At 53.7% G+C, this 26258-nt stretch overlaps 6 protein-coding genes across 6 annotated transcripts; 4 read left to right on the plus strand and 2 right to left on the minus strand.

Annotated features, from left to right (window-relative positions):
* Positions 1–1937: 1937 nt before the first annotated feature.
* Positions 1938–3469, plus strand: CORC01_08589 (TLC domain-containing protein; the record flags this gene model as incomplete). Its single annotated transcript, XM_022620219.1, has 3 exons — positions 1938–2120; positions 2225–2944; positions 3029–3469. The coding sequence occupies 3 exons, from the start codon at positions 1938–1940 to the stop codon at positions 3467–3469; spliced, it is 1344 nt and encodes a 447-aa protein (XP_022473213.1).
* Positions 3470–5839: 2370 nt separating this feature from the next.
* Positions 5840–9020, minus strand: CORC01_08590 (ABC transporter; the record flags this gene model as incomplete). Its single annotated transcript, XM_022620220.1, has 3 exons — positions 5840–6287; positions 6351–8515; positions 8565–9020. 3 exons carry the CDS (start codon positions 9018–9020, stop codon positions 5840–5842), a joined length of 3069 nt encoding a protein of 1022 aa, XP_022473214.1.
* A 4711-nt stretch (positions 9021–13731) lies between these two features.
* On the plus strand, positions 13732–15134 carry CORC01_08591 (uncharacterized protein; the record flags this gene model as incomplete). The annotated part of the gene is made up of 2 exons (XM_022620221.1): positions 13732–13783; positions 14896–15134. 2 exons carry the CDS (start codon positions 13732–13734, stop codon positions 15132–15134), a joined length of 291 nt encoding a protein of 96 aa, XP_022473215.1.
* Positions 15135–15796: 662 nt separating this feature from the next.
* On the plus strand, positions 15797–16009 carry CORC01_08592 (uncharacterized protein; the record flags this gene model as incomplete). The annotated part of the gene is made up of 1 exon (XM_022620222.1): positions 15797–16009. The coding sequence occupies one exon, from the start codon at positions 15797–15799 to the stop codon at positions 16007–16009; it is 213 nt and encodes a 70-aa protein (XP_022473216.1).
* A 5935-nt stretch (positions 16010–21944) lies between these two features.
* Positions 21945–22533, plus strand: CORC01_08593 (uncharacterized protein; the record flags this gene model as incomplete). The annotated part of the gene is made up of 2 exons (XM_022620223.1): positions 21945–22072; positions 22140–22533. The coding sequence occupies 2 exons, from the start codon at positions 21945–21947 to the stop codon at positions 22531–22533; spliced, it is 522 nt and encodes a 173-aa protein (XP_022473217.1).
* Positions 22534–23358: 825 nt separating this feature from the next.
* CORC01_08594 (AAA family ATPase) lies at positions 23359–26131 on the minus strand (the record flags this gene model as incomplete). The annotated part of the gene is made up of 6 exons (XM_022620224.1): positions 23359–23939; positions 23995–25486; positions 25546–25795; positions 25849–25904; positions 25975–26002; positions 26079–26131. The coding sequence occupies 6 exons, from the start codon at positions 26129–26131 to the stop codon at positions 23359–23361; spliced, it is 2460 nt and encodes an 819-aa protein (XP_022473218.1).
* Between the last annotated feature and the right edge of the window lie 127 nt (positions 26132–26258).

Genomic DNA, 26258 nt, shown 5'->3' on the forward strand with positions numbered 1-26258 from the left:
GGTGACGACAATCTCGGAAGGTATGCCAGGCTGTCGGAATAAGGTACAAATAGGGTGCAGCGGTAGCGCGGGGGGGAAGGGGCCGGGAAGGGCGGGAATGTGTGCCTCAGCGCGTGCATGTGAGAGAGGGTCGGCGGGGTCGGCATCCTGGCGCGCTATTTGGCGGGGTGAAAGTCTGAGATCTTGTTCAACTTAGGCCGGTTGAGCGAAACGGCGTTTGTGGGTACTGCATCTCATTCAGCCCGTTGAGTACGCCTTCGAGGACCGATGCCCTTTCACAGTGGCTCGAATTGGCAGAACACAATGGGTGGGCTCGGTGTCTTTGGCTCAGGTAGATGTTGTCCGGTCCGAAGTAAAGGCGGTGAAGGCGGTCATGATGCTGCTGATGATGTAAATGCACCCATCAACCGTACGTCAGTTTCCCTGGATGCCAGATACCGTATGTCTCTAAAGTCGAGCGGGAACGTCGACACATGTGCCATGACGATTTCCCACAGTCTGTCGTGAATATTGTGAATTGGCGAGATAAAATAACCCGGAAAGAGGTTCGGTTCGGGTCTGGCCTAAGTAGGTCTGGACTATCCGTCAGCTATGAGCAGACCTGAGCCTTCCGTGTGAGGCTTGGTAGCACTCGGAGCCAGGCAACCTTGTCGTAATCCAGTGAAGAAAAGGTGCTCTTATGTAGCAGCTTCGTTCTCTGAACCTTCGTCATGGATGTCGACATGCGCCATAACGAATCGTCGACTATGACATATCGAGTTCTAAATCCGATCTCGATCGCAGAGCTGTCTTGACTCGTTTCCGCAGCTGCCAGCTCAGCTTGGCTGGGCCGGGTTCCAAGGCATACGCATTTGAGCTTTTGAAACCTAGGTGCGAGCCGGGGGCATCTCTGTCCGTAAGTTGTGTGTCTGCGTGAGGACGGGGAAGAGGCCTTTGGAGCTACGCCACGCTGCCCGTTCCATAGGGATGGCCCCGGTTATGTTGTCCACGTCGCTGTTGAATTCGCATACGTATCTGGAAATGTGGACCAGATGCAAGCTTGGCGAATGTGCCCCAGAAGGTACCTTACCTAAGGTACCTTATCTTGAGCAGGGGTTGATCACGGTTAAGATGGGGCACCCCAAGCAGGAACCGATGCAACCATTTGCCCGGAAGGCACCTTACCACAATTGTATAATTCGGTGTAAGCTCGTTGGCTGCCGTGGTTCCCGTCTCATTTGTTTAGTCAAACAACTCCCAAACGGTTCTCGGCGTATTTTTTTTTCTCCTACCTCTGATTTTTTTTTTTTTTTTTTTTTTTTTTTGCCATCGTCAAGGATGGATCATTCGGTTTCTCCCCCCCCCTTGCCTTCTTCTTACCATGTGCTTGATCTCATCCACGGCGACTGCACTCGTTTGCTCTGACGGAGGACCAGTGTCTGATCCCTCTGGTTTGGACTGAACCACCCCTTTCGCTGAGTCTTCTCTCGCTCACTCGCTAGGTGCTGGTGCTGCTCCTGCTCTTTGACCGCATTGCGGTGGAATGGCGAAAACAGACGACTGGACTCTCGGTCAGACGACTTCCCACAACGAAACACAGAAGACTCAAGGAACAACCCTGAGTCCGACCTCGAGTTTCCCCCCCGTCGCACTTGTTCTTCAACAGCTCCACCGACCCGCCGACCACGTTCGCCCTGTCTTTCCTTACCCAAACTTCCATGATCGACAGCGGGCCCCCCTGACCTTCTCTACGTCTAATAAATCAGAAGCTCCTTTCCAACCCACGACTACCTTGCCCGGCTTTCCTCTTCCGCATCCGCCAACAGCTTCCCAAACTCAAACTCACCGTCTTCCTCCCCTCTCTTACCTCATTGCGACTGCACTCCGCCATCCTGCCCTCCCAATCCATTGCACGACTGCTTTAAACAACCCGAGACGCTGTCAGAAGCGACCCCACCATGGCTGACTCCGAGCCATTCCCTCTCTTCAACACCTCCGTCGACCAATTGCATTCCATCGTCGACCACTCCCCAAGCCCTCGAATAACACGACGACGCAAGTCAAGCGCACTTGGCCCAGATATCCGCGCTGGCGATACAGGACCCGCGCTTGCAACCGCCAGAGACAGCTCTATCACACCCGTAACACCCCCTCTCCTCTCGGTCTCATTTCTGCTAGCCACCCCGATCCTTATTCCTAGATACTGTTCCATATTCAACCTTGACTGACCTCTTGCCTCCTCTAGACTGTACCTACAAAACGCCCTTCAAAGCGTCGGCGAGCTCGTGGCGGCTTCGCCCGTATTCGACAAGCCATGGCCAAGCACACGTATCTCGTGCCCGCCCTCATCATCGCTCTCACCCTGGTCCTTTACATCGTCAAACCAAACGAGTCGAATCCCCTCCATCGCTTTATTTTCCTCTCCTACCGCTTACCATTCGATCCCGCCAACCCTGATGCTCCTGTTCAGTATGGCAAGGGCCTATGGGACATCGCCTTCGTATCATTTTGGACCGTAATCTTGACTTTTACCCGGGAATTTATTATGCAAGAAGTCCTACGGCCTCTCGCTCGCGCTGCCGGAATTCGCTCTCGCGGCAAGCAGGCTCGGTTCATGGAGCAGATGTACACCGCCGTTTACTTCGGCTGCCTTGGCCCTGCTGGTCTGTTCGTCATGAGCAAGACGCCCGTTTGGTACTACAGCACACGCGGCATGTACCAAGACTTCCCGCATTTGACACACGAGGCTGGCTTCAAGTTCTATTATCTTTTCCAGGCTGCCTATTGGGCTCAACAGGCAATTGTCTTGCTGTTGGGTATGGAGAAGCCCCGCAAAGACTTCAAGGAGCTGGTCGGCCACCACATCGTCAGTCTTGCTCTGATTGCTCTTAGCTACCGCTTCCACTTCACCTATATGGGACTGGCAGTTTACTCCACTCACGACATCAGTGACTTCTTTCTTGCTGTAAGTAGAAGGAATACCACGAGAGCTCTCCAGTATAGGATACGCTGGCCGAGGAACTACAGGGAGTGCTGACTGTTTCAACAGACGTCCAAGGTACTCAATTACATCGATTCCCCAATCGTCGGTCCTTACTTCTTCCTCTTCATGTGTGTCTGGGTCTACCTGCGTCACTTCATCAACTTGAAGATTATCCTATCCCTTTTCACCGAGTACACCACGGTCGGGCCGTTCGAATTGAACTGGGCCACCCAGCAGTACAAGTGTACGCTCTCGCAGTACATCACTCTCGGGCTCCTTTCGTCGCTCCAGGCTCTGAATCTCTTCTGGCTGTTCTACATTTTCCGCATCGCCTATCGCTTCCTTCGCTACGACATTGCGGAAGATGACCGCAGTGATGCCGAAGTCACCGATGTTGATGACGAGGCTGAGAAGAAGAATGCTCTGCCCGAGAAGAGCAACGGCTACACCACCGGAGTCAATGGTTATGCGCTTCATGCCAGACTTGCCAATGGCCATGGACGATAGTATCCTGGGATAATGACCAAAGAGGATGCGGATTGAGGCATCATGATGGTGCCTGTGGAGGTCATTGAACCTTTCCCCTGCGACAAATTTTACAACCGGCGGATATACCCAATACCATGAGAGGACAGAAGAAGGCACTAAAACACTTCGGGCAACCATTCATCGCTACGCGGAGTCGCAAAAAATCTTTGTTTTGGAACAAGCGTGGTGGCTCAGGAATTGCCGAAACGTGGGGTGCAGAACGTTTGAATTGCGATACAAAAGCTGGGATCGCACCTCCTTACCGCACTGACTTTGACGCATGCATACGAACTGATCACGACGCCTACAATCAACAAGCATGTGTTTCGGACACAATTCGAAGTCGACGAGATGCCCAGAATAATCAATGGACGCTATCTGTGTTGGGCTGGTGTAGAACGAGACATCAAACTTAGACATGGGAAAGCACACGACCTCAGATGCCGGTCGTACTTGATCGGTTATCGCCGGGACTCTAGCTTCGAGCAATCCGCATCTGCTGGGGCTTAGCAATAGTCAGCCGAGGTCAAGGCGTTGGTTGGTTGGTTGGTGGAGGTGGTGGTCTCAAGAGGGGTATGAGTGCAAAGGCAGATCGAGTGAGACAGATGTGCGTCCGTGGACGATGACGGCACCTCCTCGTGCGCAAACAGGCAACTTGACGACGTCCTCTCCCACACCGCTTGAATCAAGTCTCACTCCCACTAGGCTCTCACATTCCTTGTACTCACGGCATCGAGTCCACATCCTACACATTCCGAAGCGTTCTCATGACTTCCTCGTGCTCCAGTACTTTAGGGAAGGAGCAAAAAGTGGTACATGACTCCACTAGGCCGAGGCATTTTTCAGCCGAGGATTGCGGCTGCGACGAAGAATTCTGGAACGCAGGGCTGCGATGGATTAGGAACGAGGAGAGAGAATTACCTCGTAGAGTGGGAGACTTGGCTCCAATTGTCTGTGTGCAGGAAGAACAGACAGGCGTGTGTCTATGCGTACTTTGCCTCACTGCACATGGACATCTGTAGAACGTCCTAGGTGTGCTATCCCATAACCAATCACGTCTCTACATCCATTCCGTCCTATTCTGCAGTGGTGCTAACTCGAAGTGATTTTCAATGGTACCAACTCATGTGTCCAATATTTGGTTGGTGTAAGTTCACGTCAGTAGTGTAGAGTCAAGTGGTCCTGAGGTTTTTGAACATATTTTTTTCAGCATTGAGCAATGTTGGATCGCTAGCGTCGCAAGCCCCCCCTTGCGCGCGAGGATCGCTACCGTCTATGAACCCTGTCCTTTGAGTTGCTGCGAAGCTATCATGTGTAGCTGCAAACCCCCAGAAATTGGAAATAAAAAAATGAAGAGAGTTGGCTCGGACAGCCGCCCATCTCTCTTTTCCCATCCGCCCTGTCCAGTCTCTGATAACATGATGAAAAAGCAAAGTAGACCTGCTGATGGTTCCTCCAGAAAGAGAGGAGGATCCTTCATCCATCCACACCCATGGAATGATGCCTGGGATTTTAAAAAAAAAATAAAAGCCAGTTTCTCAATGGTGATGATAACAATGCAAGTGAGCCGTTCGTCCTCCCCGCGGCCTTTGTAATCCAACTCCCTTGGACCACCCAAAATGATCTGAGGAAGAAATAAAAAGGTAGACCTTTTTCGAACGTAAGGAATCTGGTATCTGCGATGCATTGTCGAACACGCTGCCCATGGTAGCAGGTGGCGATCTGTAGTCGAAAAGCAAATCTTGTTGCTGAAAGCCCATGATTAATGGAGAGGCCGTCTCTCCTGTATAATGATGCTGATGGTACCGAAAATGCCCTGTCCAATTCCGAGATAGAAAAGACGAGTCGCATGTCGCTGCTGTGAGGACACATGATGTGAAGTCGAGGCGTGGTGTGTTGCGGCCATTTGTGTGTCTGTAGAGAGCGTATCTGGTGGCGACAAATTGGGAAAAGAACCCCCCCCCCCTCCTCCCCTTTTTAGACTAACCAGCCGAGCCTGACCAGGAGACCGTTTCTCAGGGTCATTGTTTTTTTGTTCTACTCGTGAAAGTCCTTTTTTGTTTTGGGTCCTGATGATGAAGGGGTAAAGAAATATGTGAACTCCAAACTCCGTGTCGCCGGTTTGATGCAATCTTGATCGTTAGTCCGTTAAACCTGAGTCATGAAAGGCCCAAGCCTTATTGTGTTTGTGAAGGAAAATGTGCGGGCAGTTTGTATGCCCGTGGATTAGGGATTAGTGAGGAAGGGTTGTGTGCATTGCGGATGATGAGAAGTGGCTGATCCCAGCAATGGAGCATGAGCAGTCGGATTCATGCCTTGCCACACCAATAGATATTCTGATTGGAAAAATCAGTGTCGTCGAGAATGTTGTGAGTGGTCAGAGTGATGTGAGTGATTGGAGCGATCTGAGTGGTCCGAGTCGTGGTGAGCACTATGAATCGACTCTGCGTCAGAGCTGCCGGAGCTGGATGAGTCCTCTCCCGTAGTGCCGGCCTTGGAGTTGTTTCCTGAGCTGCCCGGCAGGATAGTCGACGAGTCAAGGCTAGTGTATCCGTCAGAGTGTCCGTCCGTTTGCTTCTTGAGGCCACCGATATTCGCCTTTCTGAGGAGTTTTTGTGCCTTCCTACTAGCAGCGCGAGCCTTCTCAGCAGCGCGTTCTGCCTGCACCTGTCTCTCCCACATCGAGGCGTATCGTCCGTTGGCATTGACCAGTTCCTCGTGAGTGCCCTTCTCGGCGATGGTGCCGTTGTTGAGGACGATGATCTGGTCAGCATGCGTAATGGTAGACAGGCGGTGTCTGCAAGCCAAGTTAGAATTCACAACCATGAGCGGACTCAATTTTGGAAGGAAAGGGACTTACGCAATGATCAGCAGTGTCCTGCCCTGGCCGAGGTGGCCAAGCCGATCTTGAATTTGCTGCTCGGTGTGTGCGTCGAGGGCCGAAGTGGCTTCGTCCAGCATGATGATCTTGGGATTCTTGAGAATCGTCCGCGCAATAGCAACTCGCTGTCTCTCACCGCCACTGAGCTTGAGACCGCGCTCTCCAACCTTGGTGTTGTACTGATCAGGAAACGTCATAATCCGGTCGTGGATGCTGGCAGCGCGGCAAGCTTCAAACACCTCCTCGTCGGTGGCTGACTGGTTGGCGTATCGGAGGTTGTACATCAAGGTGTCATTGAACATTGTGGTATCCTGAGGGACGACACCGATGTAACGTCTGACTGAATCGATAGTAAGGTCCTTGACATCCTGGCCGTCAATCTCGATGCTGCCGGAGGATGTGTTGTAGTACCGGAACATGAGGCGGAAAACAGTTGACTTGCCACCGCCAGATTCGCCCACAAACGCCGTGGTGGTGCCAGGCCTACACTCAAAGTCAAGATCCTTTAGGGCCTTGTTCTTTGGGTCATAGTTGAACGCGACCTTGTTCCATCGAATGTTGCCGTGGCATTCCAGCAAGGGCTTGGCGCCGGGAGTGTCGACGACTGTGGCTTTCACCTTGAACAGTTCCAGAAGACGCTCGCCCGAGATCATTGCCTGTTGGATAGTCCTGTAGAAGGATCCGAAGATGTTCAGAGGTGCCTGCAGCTGGTTGAGGAAGGTCATGAGGGTCAGGAACCTGCCCACGTCCATTCCTCCTATGGTGACTTGGTAGGCTCCAAAGACCATCACCACACTGAATCCGAGCATGAAAACCAAGGCTTGGATGACGTTCATCTTGTTCACTCCCCATGTTACCTGCTTTTCAGCATCCTGATACGCCTGGATGGCGTTGCGGTATCGTTGGAACTCCCACTGCTCGGCGTTAAAATATTTGACAGTCTCGTAGCTCATAATGGAATCGTTCTTGACAGCCTCTTCTTCCCTGTCAGCGTTGGACATGATTCTTCGCTGGTCTGCCCTTGTCTGTGCCATGCGAATGGTAAGGAATAGATACCAGAAGGTCAGACAGCTGACAATGGCACCATAAGTAGCGTCAAAGTAGTAGCAGAAGAACCCTACTGCTAACAACAGATCGGCGATCATAGGAGCCACTGAGAAAGTCACTTGCTCAAGGAAGGAATTGATAGATGCGCCTTTGTTGAGGGCGGACAAAACTTCGCCGGTTCGCTTGCCCAGGTGGAAGTCCAGGCTGAGAGAGTGGACGTGCTCGAAGGCTGCTGATGTCAGGGCCCTGTATGAGTTTTGTGAGATTGGTACCCATAAGATGGCTCGGATCGCATCCAGAAGCATGCCTCCTCCTTGCATGAGCCGAAGAAAAATGAGCAGCCCTAGGACGGCCCAAGGAGCCTCTGAAAGAGTCAACTTCTTGGTGAGCCATCCGACAACAACTGGCACAGCGAGGTTGATGACACGCTGCGCAAGCAAGAGGACCACGCAAAGTGCGTAGAGAAACCGAAGGTATAGCGAATTCCTGGGCCACTGGTAGTCAAAGAAAACCGTGTAGCTTCGAAGGTAACCCCACCATGTTGTCTGTGGGGCTTTGTCGGGTCGATAGAAGCCGGGCTCCTTATAGTCCTTGGTGATGTTACCACCCTCAGCCGCACCATTAGTGTTACCGACAGTGCTTCCATTCCGTGAGCTTCGTACTGATCGACCATTCGAGTCCCGGCCGTTTTGACTGCTATATGACGTCCTGTGGCCATTAAGCAAAGGAGTCGTCTCCTCAGCGCCTTGAGACGAGTTTTGCTGCTCAGACTTATTTTCCTCCTGTAAGGGCTTGTGGATCCAAGCAGCCATGTAGATGCTAAGCATACACATTATTAAGGCGATGCGAATGATGTAGAGAACGACATCGGTCAAATCCCACTTGGATAGAAGCGGTGGTTGTGTCTCGAATTGGGCTGCTCCAGTGCTTTGGAAATCCGGGTTCGTGGCCTTGAGCGAAGTGCAGATGCAAATGACCAATTCGCCAATCAGAGCGAGAGTCCAGGTGAAGAAGTGAGCTATCGTCGGACTTTCGTGCCATTCGATGAGCGTCGTGAGGAGGTACAGGTAGAGATTCGGCGACCCGATAAGGTAGACCTGTTTCGAATTAGCCTGAGGCTTGGAGTATACATAGAGGGTAACGTACAGTCATGGACTGGGACTCCTTATGTCCCTTGATGACGCCCTCGAGCTCTCCCATCACATAGCTGAAGTGGGCAACGCCATTGGCGATGAATGTCAGAAACACGGCGGCGGAGATCCAGGTCAGCCATGTACGGGAAGTCGGTGACAGTATCGGACCATATCGTTTGCGTTTGGGTTCGTCTCCGTCACGGCGCTTCTTCTTCTTCGACACGGGCAGTCGCTTACCGCCCGGCCCCAGAGGTGCTGCGCCGACCTCGTCCTCCTCTTCTTTCGCTGTCGTCAATATGCTGTGTATCGCGGCCGAGATGACGAAGACCAGCAACAACACCAAAGGATAATATAACAACGTCTCCTCGAGCAGGAAACAGTAGAATGGGTCGCCCTGTTTGCAGATTTCGTTCATTCTTGCCTCGTTCGCGAGCCGCATCGGCAAAGGCGGCTTCTCAACACCGACCATGGTATGGACTGTTCAGAGGAGGGAAAGTCAGATGTCGGAAATAACGATACAAGGGAAAGTGGCCCCCCCTGCGCAGGAGAGAGAGAAAGGAAAGAAGAAATGAAGAAGGGAAGGAGGGGAAAGTGAGAGAAACCTACAATTCATGATCCAGGAAAAAGGGTTAATGATTTCATACCATTGCCAGATATGCCACTTGCACGTCGTAGCTGGGACGCAGTTGGCGTCGTTCCCGTGGCAAGTTGGAGGCCCGGCACGGCGCGGTACCTCTATGTGTACGTCGCAAGGAAAGTGGGAGTCCACAAGAGAGACGCAGCCAGAGACACGAGATCTCGTTTCGGGACCAAGATGTTGGAGCGAGACACCAATGACTGGAGACGCGAGTGGTCTGGCAGGCTACTACCCGCCCGTCTAAAAGGTTCTGGGTCTTGCTGGATGCAGGTGGCACCGGGGGGGAGGTAGGGGTCTCGAGCGCTGAGACCGGGGGGTGTCGTGCAAAGCGTGCGTTCCCAAAGGCTCGTGGTGCCGGGGGTGCAGGTCGAACCCACAGGACCACAGGGCGGTACAGAGGAGCCCTGTTCAGTTGGAGTAGTGGTGGGGTCGGCTGACTTGCTCAGTGGCGAAAAGCCACTCCGAAGTCCCTGGCAGTCGAGTCAAGGAAGTTAAGGACTTGTCAGATACTCGGCGGCCGAGGGTTGGTGGGGCGGGATTTTTCTGGCGAGTGTGGGTTCGAATGCAGAGTAGAGGCAGGCTGTGCCCCGATCTGAGAGGCAAGACAGGCGCGGCTCTGGGTGAGGTGAGTCGGTAGAAGAAGCTGGACGGCAGAGTGGATTTCGCCTGGAGTTCGCCGCCAAAAGTGAGACCTTGGACGGAGGGAACCAAGGAACAGAAGGCTTGTGACTGGGGGGGGGGAAAAGAGAGACTCGAGAGGCCTCGGGTTCGGAGGCGGAGCGTGACGTTGAGAAGGTGTCCGTTAGGTACAGGTATTTGTGTAGACGAGACAGCGGCAAGCTATCTACCTGCCGAGAGCCGGGGGTTAGTAGCAAGATTTACCCTCTTTGTTTTTCCTTCCCTCTCTCTTTCGCCGCTTTGGAGAACAACCGACGAAACCTCTCAACCGGGTGTTCTGGCTGAGAGGAGGGGTTGTTAAAAATGAAGACCCGAGGAGGAGGTTGCGGGACAGGGCGCGCGGAAGGAAAAAAGAAGGGCGCAAAAGAAATGCAATATGGAAAAGAAGAAATTTAAGAAACCAAGAGGAATAAGAAGACCAAGGCGACGGAAACATGTGGTGGAAGGTTGGGATGGTGACGATGGCGATTATTGGAGGGAAAGAAGAAGGGTGGGAAGGGATGATGGCAGGAGACCGCCTGGAAGCAGGTACCAAGTACAGAGTACCTTACAGCGCGCACCTGCCACACATCGAAGTCGAGGCAGGCACGGATCGCCCAAAGCAGTAAGTGCGATGCAGGCCTAATGCCAATTCCAGCTGTACAATCTAGTTGTACCTAAGTAGGGTTCGTAGTGTACCTTACCTAAGAATGCAGCGCAGGATAAGGTGAAGCCCAGTGCACTGGAGTAGGCACGTCAGGATACCCAAGGCCAGGGAGGTACGCACGAGGTAAGGTAGGCACAGTGGGCAGGTAGTCGTGGTCAAGCCGGGCCCGTAGTTTGTCCCATGGCCAAGCAAAGCAGAAAGCAAGGCAAGGCGAGGCAAGGCAAGGCAAGGAGAAGGAAAGGTTGAGTAATAAGGTAGTAGTAGCAAAGGCATGTCGGGTGAGGCAAGGCAAGGTGGGACACTTCAAGGTAGCTGGCTGACCCCAAAAGGTACATCGAGGTAACATATTGGCAGAGAGCGAGGTGTTGGCGTTGTTTCGTCTTGCGCTGCCAGATTGTCACTGGTCCAATTCCTCCTTCGGTAGGAGATGTGAAGCCCGTGATGGCAGCAGCCACCGAGAAGGGCACAGAGGGTATCGCGTTTGTAGCGCAGTTGTGGTTGGCAGTAGCGGATCGACGGTGTGCCGGCGTGGTACTTGTTAGCGACCGGCAGCGCAGCGCAGCGAGGCGGCTGGTGGCTGGTTGACTTGGACTTGGCAAGTCGGACTGTTCGTGAATATGGATGGGCAGTGGGCAGTAGCCGTATAGTTCAGGTGAGAGAGAGGCAGCGAGACTCCGAGAGGAAACAAACCAGAGTCTGGAATCCACCCTCAGTGCGTCTATGTGGGGACCCGTCCCGGCTGGTTTGCGTGAAGAGTGGAGTACCGGGGGCTGCTGCTGGTGTTTTGCGGCTTGCCGGCGTTGTGGTTGTTGTCGATGGTGATGACGAGATGCTTTGAAGACGATGCCCTGTCGTATGGACCTGAGGTATGCACGCCGTGGCTACCTTGGGTACCGGAGACGGAATGAGTGTCCAAGTGGTGGACGGGTGGATGGGTGTGAGATGCTTAGGTAGACAACGGAACGCGAGGTGTAAGTCAATGTAAACGGAAGCCAGAAAGCTGTGAATTGTGAGGTGCAGCTGCGGCCTGCAGCTGCTCCTGGGCCGGACGTCAACGAGGGCCTGGACTCGGTTGATGGATGGAAACAGGTAATCGCCAAGGGTCCTGCTGTACGCCCTGGTTAGTGCCGGGGCTACTCATGCATATGATATTGCTCGTAGGGAGAGCACGGAACATGGAGAGATGGGGATGCGGACTGGGGATGGAGATGAATTGGGCCCCCAAACAGGAAACGACGGCCAGGGGAAGACAAAAAAAAAGTATCACATCCGGATGCTACGCATGCAACGCGAAGAGAAGTTTAAATGTGGAGGGGGGGATTTAACATGCTCTAAAAAAAAACCACGCGGTGCAGAGCGCAGAGACTGAGAAGTATCCGCCCAAATGGATCACCGAGAGAGACGACAAGGACACAGCCGAGGGCCCAGTGACGATTCCAACATCAAAAAAGATTGGGGGTGTTCATTGAACAATACCTAGGGCTGAGGAAGGGATTGCGACGATGGGAGAATGATCGGCGTTGGCCTGCGTCTCTCTCTCTCTCTCTCTCTCTGCCTCTCTCCGTGGTAGAGGGTCGGTACCGCAGAAAGGGTCTGTACTTCGTAGGCAACCATTATGGAGGTGGATTAGTCAAGGGGTGACATGGCAATCCGAAATGCTCGTGTTGATACACACTTGCATCATCAATTGTCGATGCTAATGACAGTCAGAGGCTGTGCCAGAATGCCGGTATACCGTCAGATGCTGTCCATGGTCTTTGACCCTCATGTCGCCAACAACCGCGGCTGTGTGGCTCCAGTGACCCAGAATAGCGCATCTCATCTCCTTCTTACCTTTCTGTCACAGGCAAAGCGGGGCGGGGCGGGAGACCGGGTTGGGATGAGGGATCGGGGTCCCGAGACCACACACACGTTGGCTTAGCTCTTGCGATCAAGGGTGCTAGTAGAGCAGTTCGAGAGCATGGAGCGAACACCCGACCTCTACCGCCATCGTCCAGGAGGTGTTCCCGCGACGCCTCGAGGCGGAATGCTCGACGAGTGGCGCCGATGCAAGACGGTGCGAGACGGCGCGAGACAGCGCTGCAGCTGACGGGGGGCGAGGGGAAGCTAGTAGGAACGACCGAGGTCATCCATCCATCTGTTTGTAGGGATGGTTCGTACTGCCCATAGAAGACGATGTCGGCAGACCTAGGGAAGGGAAACGGAAACCCGGGAACGGGAACGTCCAAAAAAAAAAAAAAAGACGGCACGGGGAAATAAGGTACCTTGGGACGAAGAAAGACGTAACAATGGTGAGGGATTTTGAGAAACACAAAGTTGCAAGCTCTCGTTCACGGATGGGGGCCCCTACCGCATAAGACCCGGAAGGAGGAGACTGCGAAGGAGGAGAAGGGTTCGAAGGGGGTAAATCGAATCAAAGATTGCAGCATCCAATGTCCCACCGACCCTTGTTGCTTGCAAGTTCTGAATAGAGGCAAGTGCGAGTACTCCCAAAGGTCAGGCCCTGCCGGCCAGCTGATGAGGGGTCCTGCCAGTTCAGCGATGTGATTTTTTTGGTTTTTTTTTTTTTGCCTTATCCCCCCCATCTTCCCCATCTCGTAGCTTTCTTTTTCTCCCTCGTCATCTCGTCGTCTTACTACCTACTCTTAACACCCTTCAGAGCTTCAGCTTCGAATGGGAATTGATCCTGAGCTCCCGTGCTTCACGCCAACCCGGAGAGCTTCCGATGCGTTCCTGTCATGCCTGCCGCGGTGGTGCTGATTGGGCGTCGGTGTAATAATTGAGAGATTGAGCGTGAGGCGGTTGTCGCCGTGCAGTGCCAGCTTACAAGCCCTTTCCCTTGCGGTTCCATACCTGCTTCCGTTTAGAAAGGACCTCAGCTGCGGAATGGAAGGATAAACGGGAAAGGGAAGGGCAAATCCTTGACCAATCCTTGCTTGCCTTGTACCTCCCCTCCTTTCGCCGTCTCCTTCCATGGACTGTTATTCCTCCTCGTCCCCTGTTCTGGTGTTCGTTCAAGTTTGAGGTGCCCATCGTCAATTCAGCGTTTCCTCTCTGGTTTCATTGAAAAACGGTTCCTTTCCAACAATTTAGCCGGGCCACTTTGACCCGTCCGAGGTGGTCTGGGTCAAAGGCTGGCTTACGCCTCTTGCTAAACAAGTGACGGACTGTCACTTCGCCTCAACTAACGACTCGCTAAGTAGCATACTTCTCGACGCCATGTCGGCCTCTCGATTCACTCTGGCTGCCGTGTCAACGCCCTCCGTTCTTTGTATGCGACACCCGTGGAATGTTTCTTGCTTCCTCGACTCCACTCTGCTCGGATTGAGCGATGCCTCTGTTCAAGGAGCCGAAAGACGGCAAATACCAGGGGAAACCAGACAAGGTTTTCGGCCTTGCTCACTCAAAACGCCAAGCAAGAACCTATTTATTCCTCTAGATTCTGGACATTGCACTACCATGACAACGGGCAACGGGCATGTACGGTACAGGAGTACGGATAGTCCTCGGCCGAGATGCGCACCGACACCTAGACGCAAAACCGCCCGCTTGTCAGCCACGACAGCCCACGACATCAGCTTCACATAGACGACGTGTAACCTCTCCTATCCGCGGCCGCTCGATGACTGGGTGCAACCTCCTTCTTTCTTTTTTGCCCGGTTCCGGTCCCGGTCCCCAGCCCGTATCCGACGTCAGCATCCGTCAAGGATGTTGCAAAGAAGATTGAGCAATCAACGACCTTGTCACTCGATTTCCGAAACCCCTGGAGTCGCCCTCACCTCCGCCGTCACTCCTTGCGATGTCGTCGCGGTTGATATCAGCCCGCGCATTTTGGATGGTCGGAATCCCAACCAAACGGCTTGCATCCAGGCCCTTCTCACCGCTTGGCCTCTACCATCAGCTGCGTTAGCAGGTGAGGGCACAGTGACTGCAGCCGCAGCGTGCATGTACTCATGCATATACCGGACTAGCAAGTGTGCCTGCCCGCCTGGACACATCCAGAAGCACAAGCAGGTCCAGGTCCGGCACCCACCAACTCAAAAGACAGGCCAGACTACCCCTGCGACTCGGCTGTTTGGATCGCTCTGGAGGTGGTGTAGTTGCCGTTGCTCTTTGGCTGAACTGTCCAACGTTTTGTGGCACTGGATGGAACAAGGACTCTGGGATTGGCCGGATGCTGAGCGGCCACTGGAGCCAAAAGTGTCCGCGAGTGGATGGGTGGATTTGACGAGTACACCACGCCCCCAACGAGAACCAATTCGAACCCTCCTATTAGTCGTAATCGCCAACAGAAGGCCCAGAAGCTGCGGAGAAACGTCAAGGATCCCGACCTTTAGGATTCCTCCTCGTCTCTAGTTTCTGTCTACACTATATACGATCTAGACGTGGTCGGTGGACTCGAGGTTCAACCGATGACCTTGGACGGCTCTGCCCGTGGCTCGAGCATGCTCGAGCCACCTGCGCTCAAGGTCCGCTTGGCCGCTGCTCCCGTTGCGCTCACGGCTTCTGATTACACAGCTGTTCAGGATTGGCTATCTTCGCTTCTCCATGTTTCCCATTCGCTGAGGCCAGATCTGAGTTATCACACGCGGACAAGCAAAAAATGCGACGACTACTTCTAGGGCGTCCACTGGGCAAAGAGCTTGTCAGCTCTGGATAAACCGAACGTAGACCTTCTCACTGCAGGGAAGAGGATGGTGACGGATCTGCAACGCCGCTGTAAGTTGCGGCTGTCGCAGACCGTTCGGCTGGGAAGTCGCCGAGGCTTTTAATACCCGTTTCACTTCGACCGTCCGATTCTTGCAACAGTCCGATGGACGTTGGACGCGCAATGATTAGTCGGGTGAGACAAGCAGCGCCATTCCTTGCTCCAACAACCCTCCAGCTATTCACACTGGCCTGCAAATACAATCGCGTCTCATACATCGTTTGCCCGCACAAGAAAGTTCCCAATTTGGAACCGACGAAGCGCTATCGGTTACCTTATGCAGACGGTCGGTGAACGCGTATGCTTCCCGAGCGGGCTGCGGCCCGACGCCATCAACAGCTGAAGCTCATCTGTGAGGGTTTGGCTCTCTCGTCGCTTGAGGTTCCCTCTTGCGTAATCCCGTCCGGCATGAGCGGACTCTGGCCTTGTTCAGGTCAAACAAAGCTCGAGATCGCATTTACCTATGATTCCATCGCGGCTCCAATATCAAATACATCGTGTGCCTCCACTGTCCGTCATTCGATTTACGTGTAACCAATGGGCATCGAGCTGCGCACTGCAGGCCGGCACGTTTGCATGAACACTGGATACGAAAACATCTCCACCGGGCGGTGTCATCAAATAGGCGGAGGTCAGCCTGCCGGTGTCCGCCAGCTTTGCTCGACGGATCAAGGAGGGCTGAGTTGGGTACGGATGCAGCTTGCCCTCTCACCCGGTTGCTATGACCATGCTGAACCGCGAAACAAAAAGCCGTCCGAATCACCGCTAGCATCTTCTGCAAGTGTCTAGACCACACTTTGGTATCTCCGACAAGGGTGTCTCCGGTAGCCCAGGATGCTTTCCTGCCAATGATGGTGACCACCAACACAACCTCATCTTCCAGCTTCATTGTGTGTTTGTCCGTCCCATCATGTCCCTCCATGTGGTCAGTGTATTCATCGTCGACAAGGCCTTGATTTTTTACATAGTGCATATCGAGGACGGATGTGCCGCACCGCAGGCTCATGACGTTGAGATGGAGCATGCGATTATCTGGTGTCACAAGGCTGAGACGTCATTCAACACAGCATATGCACCCCGTATGCAAATTGCCTTGATTGGGGTCTGGGGGACCATGGCTCGTGGGGGGAGGCAATTCTCGGAAGTGGGACTTCTTAGCACACCGAAAGTGCCGTTGGTCCCCCACATCGTGACATTTACTTTTTGAGCCTCAAATAGAACGACGTAACATCGTTGGCCGCGAATGATTCGCAGCAACAAGGTCCTAACTCTACCAGTGCCATACGAGGAGCGCGCATTCTTAGATTTGACACCCATCATGAGCGTCGATGATCCTGATCATGTTGTCACTGGCGGACCCGGTTACTTCCATCTGCGTCAGTTACACCATCACACATCACATGACATGGAAACGGGCCGCCTACGTTACAACATGCTGGGTTTGATGCAGCAACCGAACAGTATTGGTGAGATCGCCGTAGATCGGACAAGCTTGCGGTCTAGGCCTTCGCGATCGTCAGCAGGCCGTCCATCCTACGTGCGAGCTAACCAGCCACACCCAATGGCATGGGGCGACCCTCATGGCTGTGAAAGGCCGTGTTTGATATATTGATGTCGGTTGTCTGTACGAGCAAGGATGAACCAAGACTTCCGCCAAACTGGCCCGCAAAGGTTAAGAGCCCAGTTTCGCCTGCTTTAGTGGCTGAGTTCCGTGTTCTCATTTACACTTTCGTATCGAAACAATCTTTGGTATTTGTATTTTGTTGTCGTCGCTCACAAAGTAAGGTCGTATTATCGATAGTCGGGGATTAACTCCAGTGAACCCCCTGTTCTCCTACCGGCTGCCTTTCCGTCAACAACCGACGACGAGATGACAGCTTTCACCTCCGGAAAGGTCGGCTTCAGGGTCCAATGTTCCGACTTCACGATGGGTACCTGTTTTGAGATGGGTGCACGGCATGGGATGAACTCGAATGGGGCGTGTGAGAAAGAAAAAAAAACCCCTCGAAGCACGAGTTGGGTCTGATGACGCTCTGACTCAGTCATGGTGAAGTCTTCTTGTCTTTTTTTATTTCCTGTTTTTGTTTTTGTTTTTGTGAATTTCTGCAAGTAACAACCATCCACCGCCGTTGGTAGCTGCCGCTGCTGTGTAACACAGCCAAGGCGGTTTGCGTTGGAGCTGTCACAGCATTTGAGGTGACACGAATCGGTCGCAAAGTGATTCCCGGATAGTAGATGCGCGCCCGCATACCCTACACAAGCACAGACAGGTGGGGAGGAAAAAAAAAAAAGAAAATCCTGGCAGGGAGAGAAAGGGCGGTGATGCCCATCAGGCGCACAATCTGAGACAGTGGCATTGCTTCTTTCTTTTTCTTCTTCGTCTTCCTTGCTTTAATGCCCGTCCGTATGTGAGATGTTCTGCATCGAGAGAGGTGTCCATCGCCGGACCGAGGAACGATCTTGACAGCCAGCCACCCTTCCCAGGCTTGCCAGGGCCCCTTCATCCAGGGGTTGAGGCGAAAGCGGGTGGCTGCAATGTCACCTTTATGTTACCGAGGTCTGTTACTTTCGTTTCCTAGTTATTAAGCTGGGAACTACAGGCGCCAAGGGGTTTTGAACAGGAATTGAAGCCAAGGAAGGGAGGGGCCGGCTTTCGTTTTGTTCTTCTGAATTCCGGTCTTGTTCAGCAAGTTATCAAAATGACTTGCAATGTCGGGAGGGGTTGTTGTTGTTAGTCGTAGCTTTCGGGCTTGTTCCAACTTCCATTACGCACATCTTTTTGGAGACGCAGCTAGGTAGCCCAAGCAAGGATGGTAAAGTAGGGGGAAGGGAAGTGCGATAAAGAGCATATCACAACGACTTGTCATCAGATTGGGCAAACCGCCATCCAGCCTGAACACCCCTCCGGGTAACCCCCGTATTATGTCAAGATACCCGCCCTACCTAGTTCTGAGCCCTCCTAGGTACTTTCTTCGATATCGCAGAGATCATTCTCCGACGGCAGCTTCTCCAACGCCCGTTGGCATACACCACGACAAGCTGCCGATGGAGAGAGGGACAGAGAGGGAGAGAGAGAGACGGAGCCTAATAGGATAGCGGCTGCAACTTCCGGAATTTGAAGACACATGCCCCTACCAAACTGAACCGACCGGCAAGGTAGCATCAGACTCTTAGCTTCGAGGAGAAAATCTCACCGCAGACCAATTCTTTCCATCAGAACCTCTTGAGGGGGGGAGCACGCGAGCAATGTCCTCGAACAACCTACGTGAGACGGACAAAGCCCAGCCCGTTGGCCCTTTTCGAATCTGCGCCGAGTAACGCCTGCAGATTACTGGAGGAAGATATAACTCATCAAACCATCGAATCGTGACGATTGCCACATCCTAGGCCCTGACGCGCGATATCACGAGGGAGGTGCGTGGATGCGAGCTCCCGGGTCACATTGACTCGGAATCTGTCGATCGAGGCGAGTCCACCGTCGCACAGCATAGCCATTTAATAAAAACATCATGTTCAATGGCTTACACACCTATAAACGAGGACACACAAACACACCTGCCTGCCGATACAAGCCGTCAAAGAAGACGAAACCCACGTTCACGGATCCGGGACCTTGGTCGTATCTTACACTCCCACCAGACTGGTAGACGGGTTTCCTCTTGCTGCCCTTTCCTATTCTACCGTCTGGTCCAAAGACTGCGGTGCGACGAGAAAAAAAGGTGCGGCCAAGCAAGACGTTGGACAAGCCAGGGGGCGCGATTGGTCTTTTCCGACAACACGACAGCATCCAGTCAGTCGCCGAATCACACGAAACCCTGCCTCATGCGGTGCTTATAGTCGCTGGCAGTTCCCCGTGGCGGAAGAACGGCTGATTGGGGCGTGTGAAGCACCTGGTGTAGGAAATGGAGGTAAGGAAATGGTGCAAGAGGAGAGGTAAGCGTACGATGGAAACCAGAAACGGGTTCCCATGGAAGTAGTTGCAGTTCTTGTACACGGGAGGCCCACAAGGAAGTTGGTTCCGCGGTGCCCTCCCATTTTGTTGTTACACTCTCCCTGCCTTCCTTTCCCAAGATTCCCGCCTGCATTCGGCTAGCTACGCCGAGATGGGGGAAGTAGACTTTTGTGTGGACTCTCCGCAGCACGGTAACCCGGTACCGTGCTAGTACCGTGCCGGGGTTGTTGTTCGTGGGCTCGGCTCTTGGAGCTGGGGGTGTTTTATCAGCCTGCATGGCCGGATAGTGGCGGTGAAGGGGGTCGGTGTACTACATGCTTGTCTGGGGTGATTTGGGAAAACGGGCCCAGCTTGCTTCTCTTATCGCAAACGGCTTTCAAGTTATGGGGGGGAAAAGGGGGGGATTAGAAGGAAAGGGAAGCATTTCATACCCTGGCAGGAAGGGAACCTGAGATTTTTGCCCCGGAAACCTTGCTTTACAGGTAAAGCATGGCAATGAATCGCTACACGCATCTATGATGCGACCAAAACGCAATATAGATAGGACTCGGCAGCGAAAACGCCATCCGGAGAAGCATTGGCTGAGAATCCTGTGACTTCTATCCAGGTATGTCTCGAAGGACATCCTCCCGCGATCCGGCCGAATGGGAATACACCACATGGATGCCGCTTAAGATGCCCGTCCACTTCCATCACGCCCTCGGTGTAGAAGTTGTCATGCAAGGTCGGAATGGCATGGGTTTGAGATAGAGCTTTACTTCTTCGCGCCGGCGGCGGCGGCGCCAGCGGGCCAGCGGGCTAGCCAGCCAGCCAAGCCAAAAAAATTGCAGTGCACCGGAAGCAAGTCCGGGAATCCCCCTGCTTCTCGAATCGGTGAGTCGGGTTAGAGTCTTGACCGACAATGTGGACTTCCACATGGGGGGTCTCCGACGCAGCGAGCGGACGCAACTCTACGACTCGCCTTGCAGTAACGTCGTCCAGCCTCCGGAAACCATACCCGGCAGGAAAGAAGAAAAAAGAAAATGGACTTCCCGCAAAGATGCAAATCCCAGCACCCGGTCCTCGGCGAAGTTTTTGGTTCGAGGAGGTGATCCAACATGACCGTTGGTGATCTGCTCGCCTTGCATGGCTGGGTGATACAGCGCCCGGCTCGGCTACGCACACCAAGCAGTCGAAAATGGATCATCCTCTCATCGTCCAATCCGCAGAGAACGTCCTCTCTTCTTCCTGCGGGCCAAACCCCCGGTCAAGGGGGGCGGAAGAGACGGGGCCCTGCCACACTTTCTCGGGAAGCGATTGTCGCTGCGGGAAGGCCCGGTTCGTGAGAGTAGTGCGTTGATCCGTAAGTAGTGGGTGCCAGGCCGTAGCTTTGACTATATTCCATGCGCGGTGCGGTCATGCTTTTCGGGGACGGGCCGGAGGCAGTCGGCTCTCAGGGTGGTCCTCATGGAGACTGTGACATCGCCGCCCGCCCGCCCCGCCCGCCCCGTCACGGCGAGGGCGGGGTCGCCTCAGGACCTTCTAGCAGCTGCCAGATTTTCTGGGTGCATGTTGGAGACAGTGTGCAAGTGGGACATTTGCTGTGCACTCGCCATAGGTTTGCTGGGGGTCAGGTCCTTTTCAAAGTGTGTGAGTGCGCGGAAAGGCAAAGTCTATGTGACATGTGAGAAGATCGAGCAAGGACCTTCACCGACAAGCGGACGAGATGTGAGCTGTCATCGGCCCAGGGTCAGTCGTTCGGATGGCGGTACTTTGGCTCGGTGTTCGTAATAATATAGGAATGAGGGATGAGTGGGAATAAGCGAGAAACCTGTGGCCATCAGGCGAGTTGGTAATCGAGATGAAGTATGAGATTGAGAAAGCTGAAGTTGTGTCGGGTGCTTCGTCGACGATGTTCGTGATCCCTCTTCGGCGTTCTGCGTTGCCTTGGAATTTGCGTAGAATATCATCCAACAACGCAGTAGAATAAATATTGCCGAAAGCGAAACGGATATCAATGGTTCGGATGAATGTGATTTGACAAGAGGCCAATGAGCTTTGAGTTGGCGTTCGATGGCCATTTAGTTCTCGCATTGGAAGGGAAGGTGTCCGGCGGACAATAAAAACTTTGGGGAAGCCGGTCCCTCCTTTTCTGACAAAATGAGAGTGGAGTCGGCAGGTGTGGTGTGGAGGGGGGCCAGTATCCGTACATTAGCATACTAAAGTCTAAGGTAGGTAGGTAAATGGAGTGGCTTCAGTGGCAATGCCCTCCAGGTTTAGGCGGCTCATCGTCGCAAAATCGAAGCCGGCCCCACGTGCCCGCCGCCTGCCAGAACCAGAAAACCCCTGCATGATTTCAGCCTCGCGCACTAGTGAGCACCGTCAGCTGCTGAGAGCCTGAGCTTCCCCGGGGAGCGGCCCCAAAAAAAGTCAGCCTTGCCACCAAGATCACCACTTTCTGCGACCGAGAATGCTCAATTGACCAAGGACACTGCGCTTTAGATATCGATACCCAGCAATTTTCTTGAGAGTACTCTGACTGGTATGTCTATCGATGTCATATTTTGACTTCTCCCTGCTAATAACGGATTCAAGGCTCCCGCTCAACCGCATGCGAAGCACCTTCCTACCAGCTCTACCATCGATCTTCCACAGTCGACCCAACAGCTCTCGCTGCCACGCTCAACACCGATAGCCTCATATCAGGGCGCAACTTTTCTGCGAATATTCTTGCAAAAGTCTCTTCCGGCACACCTCAAAGTCGATACACACACAAACCCGCAGATCAACAATATGAGCCAGACACCGTCAACTCCAGTGAAGGTGCCACCTTCGGCCGCGAATCACTCAGCAGCCACTCTAGACCCAGAGCTAAGATCGCAAATCAACACATTACTGCTTAAGGACGGTCATGTCACAAAGTAGGCCTCATCTTCCCAAACCCCCAGACCTCGAACTTGGAGCTGACCATCATCCCTCCCTGCCCAGAATCCAGGAACAGCTCCTCCACTCCCTCCACGCGAATCAAGCAAACTGGCCCACCCTCATTCAGAACCACGCCCTCAATCTCCTACGTACAGGCGAAGTCTCGACCTTCCCAGACCTCCTCCGGCGCGTCCTAGACGACGTCCGCCAGGACACCCTCGATCCCTCAGCCCCCTCCACTGCATCCCCCTCAACAGCAAAGACAAACGGGGCAGCTTCAGAAAAAGAAAAGGACAAGGATAAGAAGACAAACGGGACCGCCTCCTCCACGCCGGCACCCGGTGCAGACCCGAGTGTTCAGTCGAACCTGGCCATCCCTTCGGCTGTGATCGACGAGGCTATCAAGGTCACACAAGAAAGCCTGGAGGCTGTCTGCGAGATTGACAGTGCTAGCTGAAGCTGAGGTGTACCTGTGATGTATGGAACGATGCGGACATGATGGTGATGCCACAGAAAGTGGGAGAGAGTGTGGCAGCAGGCCTTGGGAGGAGATGGTCACGACCAGTGACCGATAATGAGTGCCACCGGAGAGTGGGAGGCGGCGCCGGTGCGATGCTCATAACGATCCACTCAGGTGTGAGATGCTCATAGAGCACGCCTATGCTGGTTGGTTTGAGCAAACTGCCATTGTTGATGATAAAAGCCATTGATGTCAGCCAAAGACAATGCCAGGCTAGGCATTGCGTGTACACATAAATCGAATCTTTGAGAGGGTTCTTGACATGAATCCATGAAAGGAATGAGAACAAATGAGATTCGTTTTCTTTACATAGCCGATTCTGAGAGAGACGGAGACACAGAGGGAGAGAGAGAGAGAGAGAGAGAGAGAGCACAAATGAAGAATCCCTCGGATCTTTGTGGTCTTCAATCGCATCCATGCACCAGCTGTTTCCCGTGAGACATCTCATCATGTATGGCTTGCCGTCCAACGTCGGTATGAGACTCACGAGATGCTACTCAGTTAAGTAGTTCTAGGAATATTAGTCTCACAAACATATCACCCGACGATTCATAAGCAAAAGGCTTGGTATAGTCAACGTATCATGGAAACTACCTGTCTACCAACTCCGTCCGCCCCCAGATTTCCGCCGATAGGCTCGAATTTCTGTGACCCGGCCCATCATCTGTACGCGTGACGACGCAGATGCATCGGAGAGCAAGGAAAAACTAGAATACAACGAGGGCATGCCTGCATTAAATGGCACTCTAACCCACCCATCCCTTAGTCGTAAAGATCATCATCGTTTCCAGCGTCACCGAAGCTGTTGGCGGCCTCATTGGCTGCACCCTCACCCTCGGGGAACTTGAAGTACGCGCCAGGGCCGGCGTTCTTCATTTGCTGGGCAAAGGCTTCGTACCGGCGAATCTCAACGTCGCTGACGGAACGGCGAGCCATCTGCATAGCCTCCTCAAAGTGACGCTTGGTAAGCTCGGGGACAGGATCCTCCTCATCTTCGTCCATAGCCTCTTCGCCTGCGGCCTCACGAGCCTTGGTCTTTTGGATGTCGGCAGTGATGGCCTCCTTGATGGCAAGCTTGACCGCACGCTGGGTGATGAAGCCAAGATCGGCACCGGAGAAGCCGTGAGTCTTGGATGCAATGAAGTCGATGTCGACGTCACCGGCAACAGGGGTCTTGCGGAGCTGAGCCTTGAGAATACCAGCACGGGCGGGTTGGTCGGGCAAGGGCACGTAGATGAGAGAGTCTAGACGTCCAGGACGGCATAGGGCAGGATCGAGCTGCTCGGGTCTGTTGGTCGCACCAATGACGAAGACGTTCTTCTTCGAGGTCATACCATCCATCTCTGCATCAGAATTAGCTTATGATCATCTCAATTTAGCGTTAGGAGTAAAACTTACCAGTCAGAAGCTGGTTGACAACACGGTCGGAAGCACCGCCAGCATCGCCCATGGATCCGCCACGAGCCTTTGCAATGGAGTCCAGCTCATCGAGGAACACGATGCAAGGAGCGGCGGCGCGGGCCTTGTCGAAGATGTCACGGATATTGCTCTCAGACTCACCGAACCACATGCTGAGAAGTTCGGGTCCCTTGACGGAGATGAAGTTGGCAGCGCACTCGTTGGCGACGGCCTTGGCCAACATCGTCTTACCGGTACCGGGGGGTCCGTAGAACAGGACACCTCTGGACGGGGAAAGACCGAACTTGAGGAACTTCTCAGGGTGGTCGACGGGGTACTGGACGCTCTCCTGCAGTTCGGCCTTGACGGTCTCGAGACCACCAATATCCTCCCAGCGAACGTTGGGCACCTCGACGACGGCGACCTCACGCAGAGCGGAGGGGTTGGAGACACCCAGAGCAAAGCGGAAATTCTCCATGGTAACACCGAGAGAGTCGAGAACTTCAGCATCGATGGTGTCCTCATCAAGATCGATGAGGTCCATCTTTTCACGAATCTGCTGCATGGCGGCCTCAGAGCAGAGGGCAGCAATATCGGAACCGACGTAACCGTGGGTCTCGGAAGCAATCTGCTCCAGGTCGACGTCGTCACCGAGCTTCATGTTCTTGGTGTGAATCTGGAGAACTTCGAGACGTCCAGTAGGGTCGGGAATACCAATGTCGACCTCACGGTCGAAACGACCGAAACGACGCAGAGCGGGGTCGATGGAGTTGGGGCGGTTAGTGGCAGCCATGACAACGACGTTTGAGCGGGCCTTCATGCCGTCCATGAGGGTGAGGAGCTGAGAGACGACACGACGCTCGACCTCACCGTTGGTCTTGTCACGCTTGGGCGCGATAGAGTCGATCTCATCAATGAAGATGATGGCGGGAGAGTTCTTCTCGGCCTCCTCGAAAGCCTTGCGTAGGTTTGACTCTGATTCACCAGCCATCTTTGACATGATTTCGGGACCGTTGATGAGGAAGAAGAAAGCACCGGTCTCGTTGGCGACAGCTCTCGCCATCAGCGTCTTACCGGTACCGGGGGGGCCGTAAAGAAGGACACCACGAGGAGGCTTGATACCGATCGACTTGAAGAGCTGAGGATGGCGAAGAGGAAGCTCAACCATCTCGCGAATCTGGGCCATCTGCTTTCTGCAGCCACCAATATCGTCATAACCGACCTCATTCAGGTTACCTTCCTCCTCGTCACGCTGGATAGGCTCGCCCTCGCAATGAATGACGGTATCTTGTGCGACGATGCCGTATTCGGGGGGGTCAACCTCGACGACCTTGAACTCTACTTGTCTCATACCACCACGCACGATGAAGAGGTCGCCCTGGCGGACAGGTCTGTAGGCCTCGCGGAAGTAGGGAGCGAGGAAAACGTCAAAGAGAGAGCCGGTGATGCCCTCAACAGTGTCGGCAATGGGGAGAACAGCGATGCGCTTGGCCTGCGGTGGGGGTTAGCAATCAGAGCTTGAAGAAGAAGCCGTCTCCTGCTTAGACATACGTATTTGATATCCGGGCACGGGTGGATGGTGATCATGTCACCATGCTTCACCCGCAGGTTGTGGCGGACGACTCTGTTGATGCGAGCGCTACCATCGTCCAGCTCATCGTCGGCGAGGACGATCAGGACGGTATCCTTTCTCTTCTTGCCGCGCACGAGTACAGTGTCACCACGGAAGAGCTGAAGAGCCTCCATGGTGTTTTCGGACAGGGCAATGATGGAGTTGTCATCGTTGACGGCATCGGTAACCCTGCTTCGGTTAGCATCACGAAGCTGGTCTCACGCTTCCCAGAGCCCACGTACATCAGCTGGTTGGGCTTCTTCTTCTTCTTCAAAATAGCGGTCGCGGTGTCATCTTGCTGTTAGAACAGTAAGTATTAAATTCGATCGTCACAACATGCGTCTGCATCGAGAGTCGGGTAGACAAACATCCTTGACCTCAGCACCCGAGGCATCCCTGGTAGGTACTGTCAGCGAAGTTCCTTCCGTACGCGAGCTACTGCGCGAGAACGCAGCAGTGAATGTGTACTCACATCAAGTTGACCTTCTTCTTGTGCTCGGCGGGCTGTTCCGACGGAGGCGCCATCTTGATCGACTGTTTCTGATGATTCGGGTATTCGTATGCAGTCGAAGTCCGAGTATGAAGGTGGGATCGTCAGCTGTGTGGGGTAGCTGTCAATCGTGGGATTCCCTATTGAGGAGGAAATCAGAAA

The sequence above is a fragment of the Colletotrichum orchidophilum genome (genome assembly GCF_001831195.1).
Source record: "Colletotrichum orchidophilum strain IMI 309357 chromosome Unknown Scaffold_74.1, whole genome shotgun sequence".
NCBI classification, from domain to species: domain Eukaryota; kingdom Fungi; phylum Ascomycota; class Sordariomycetes; order Glomerellales; family Glomerellaceae; genus Colletotrichum; species Colletotrichum orchidophilum.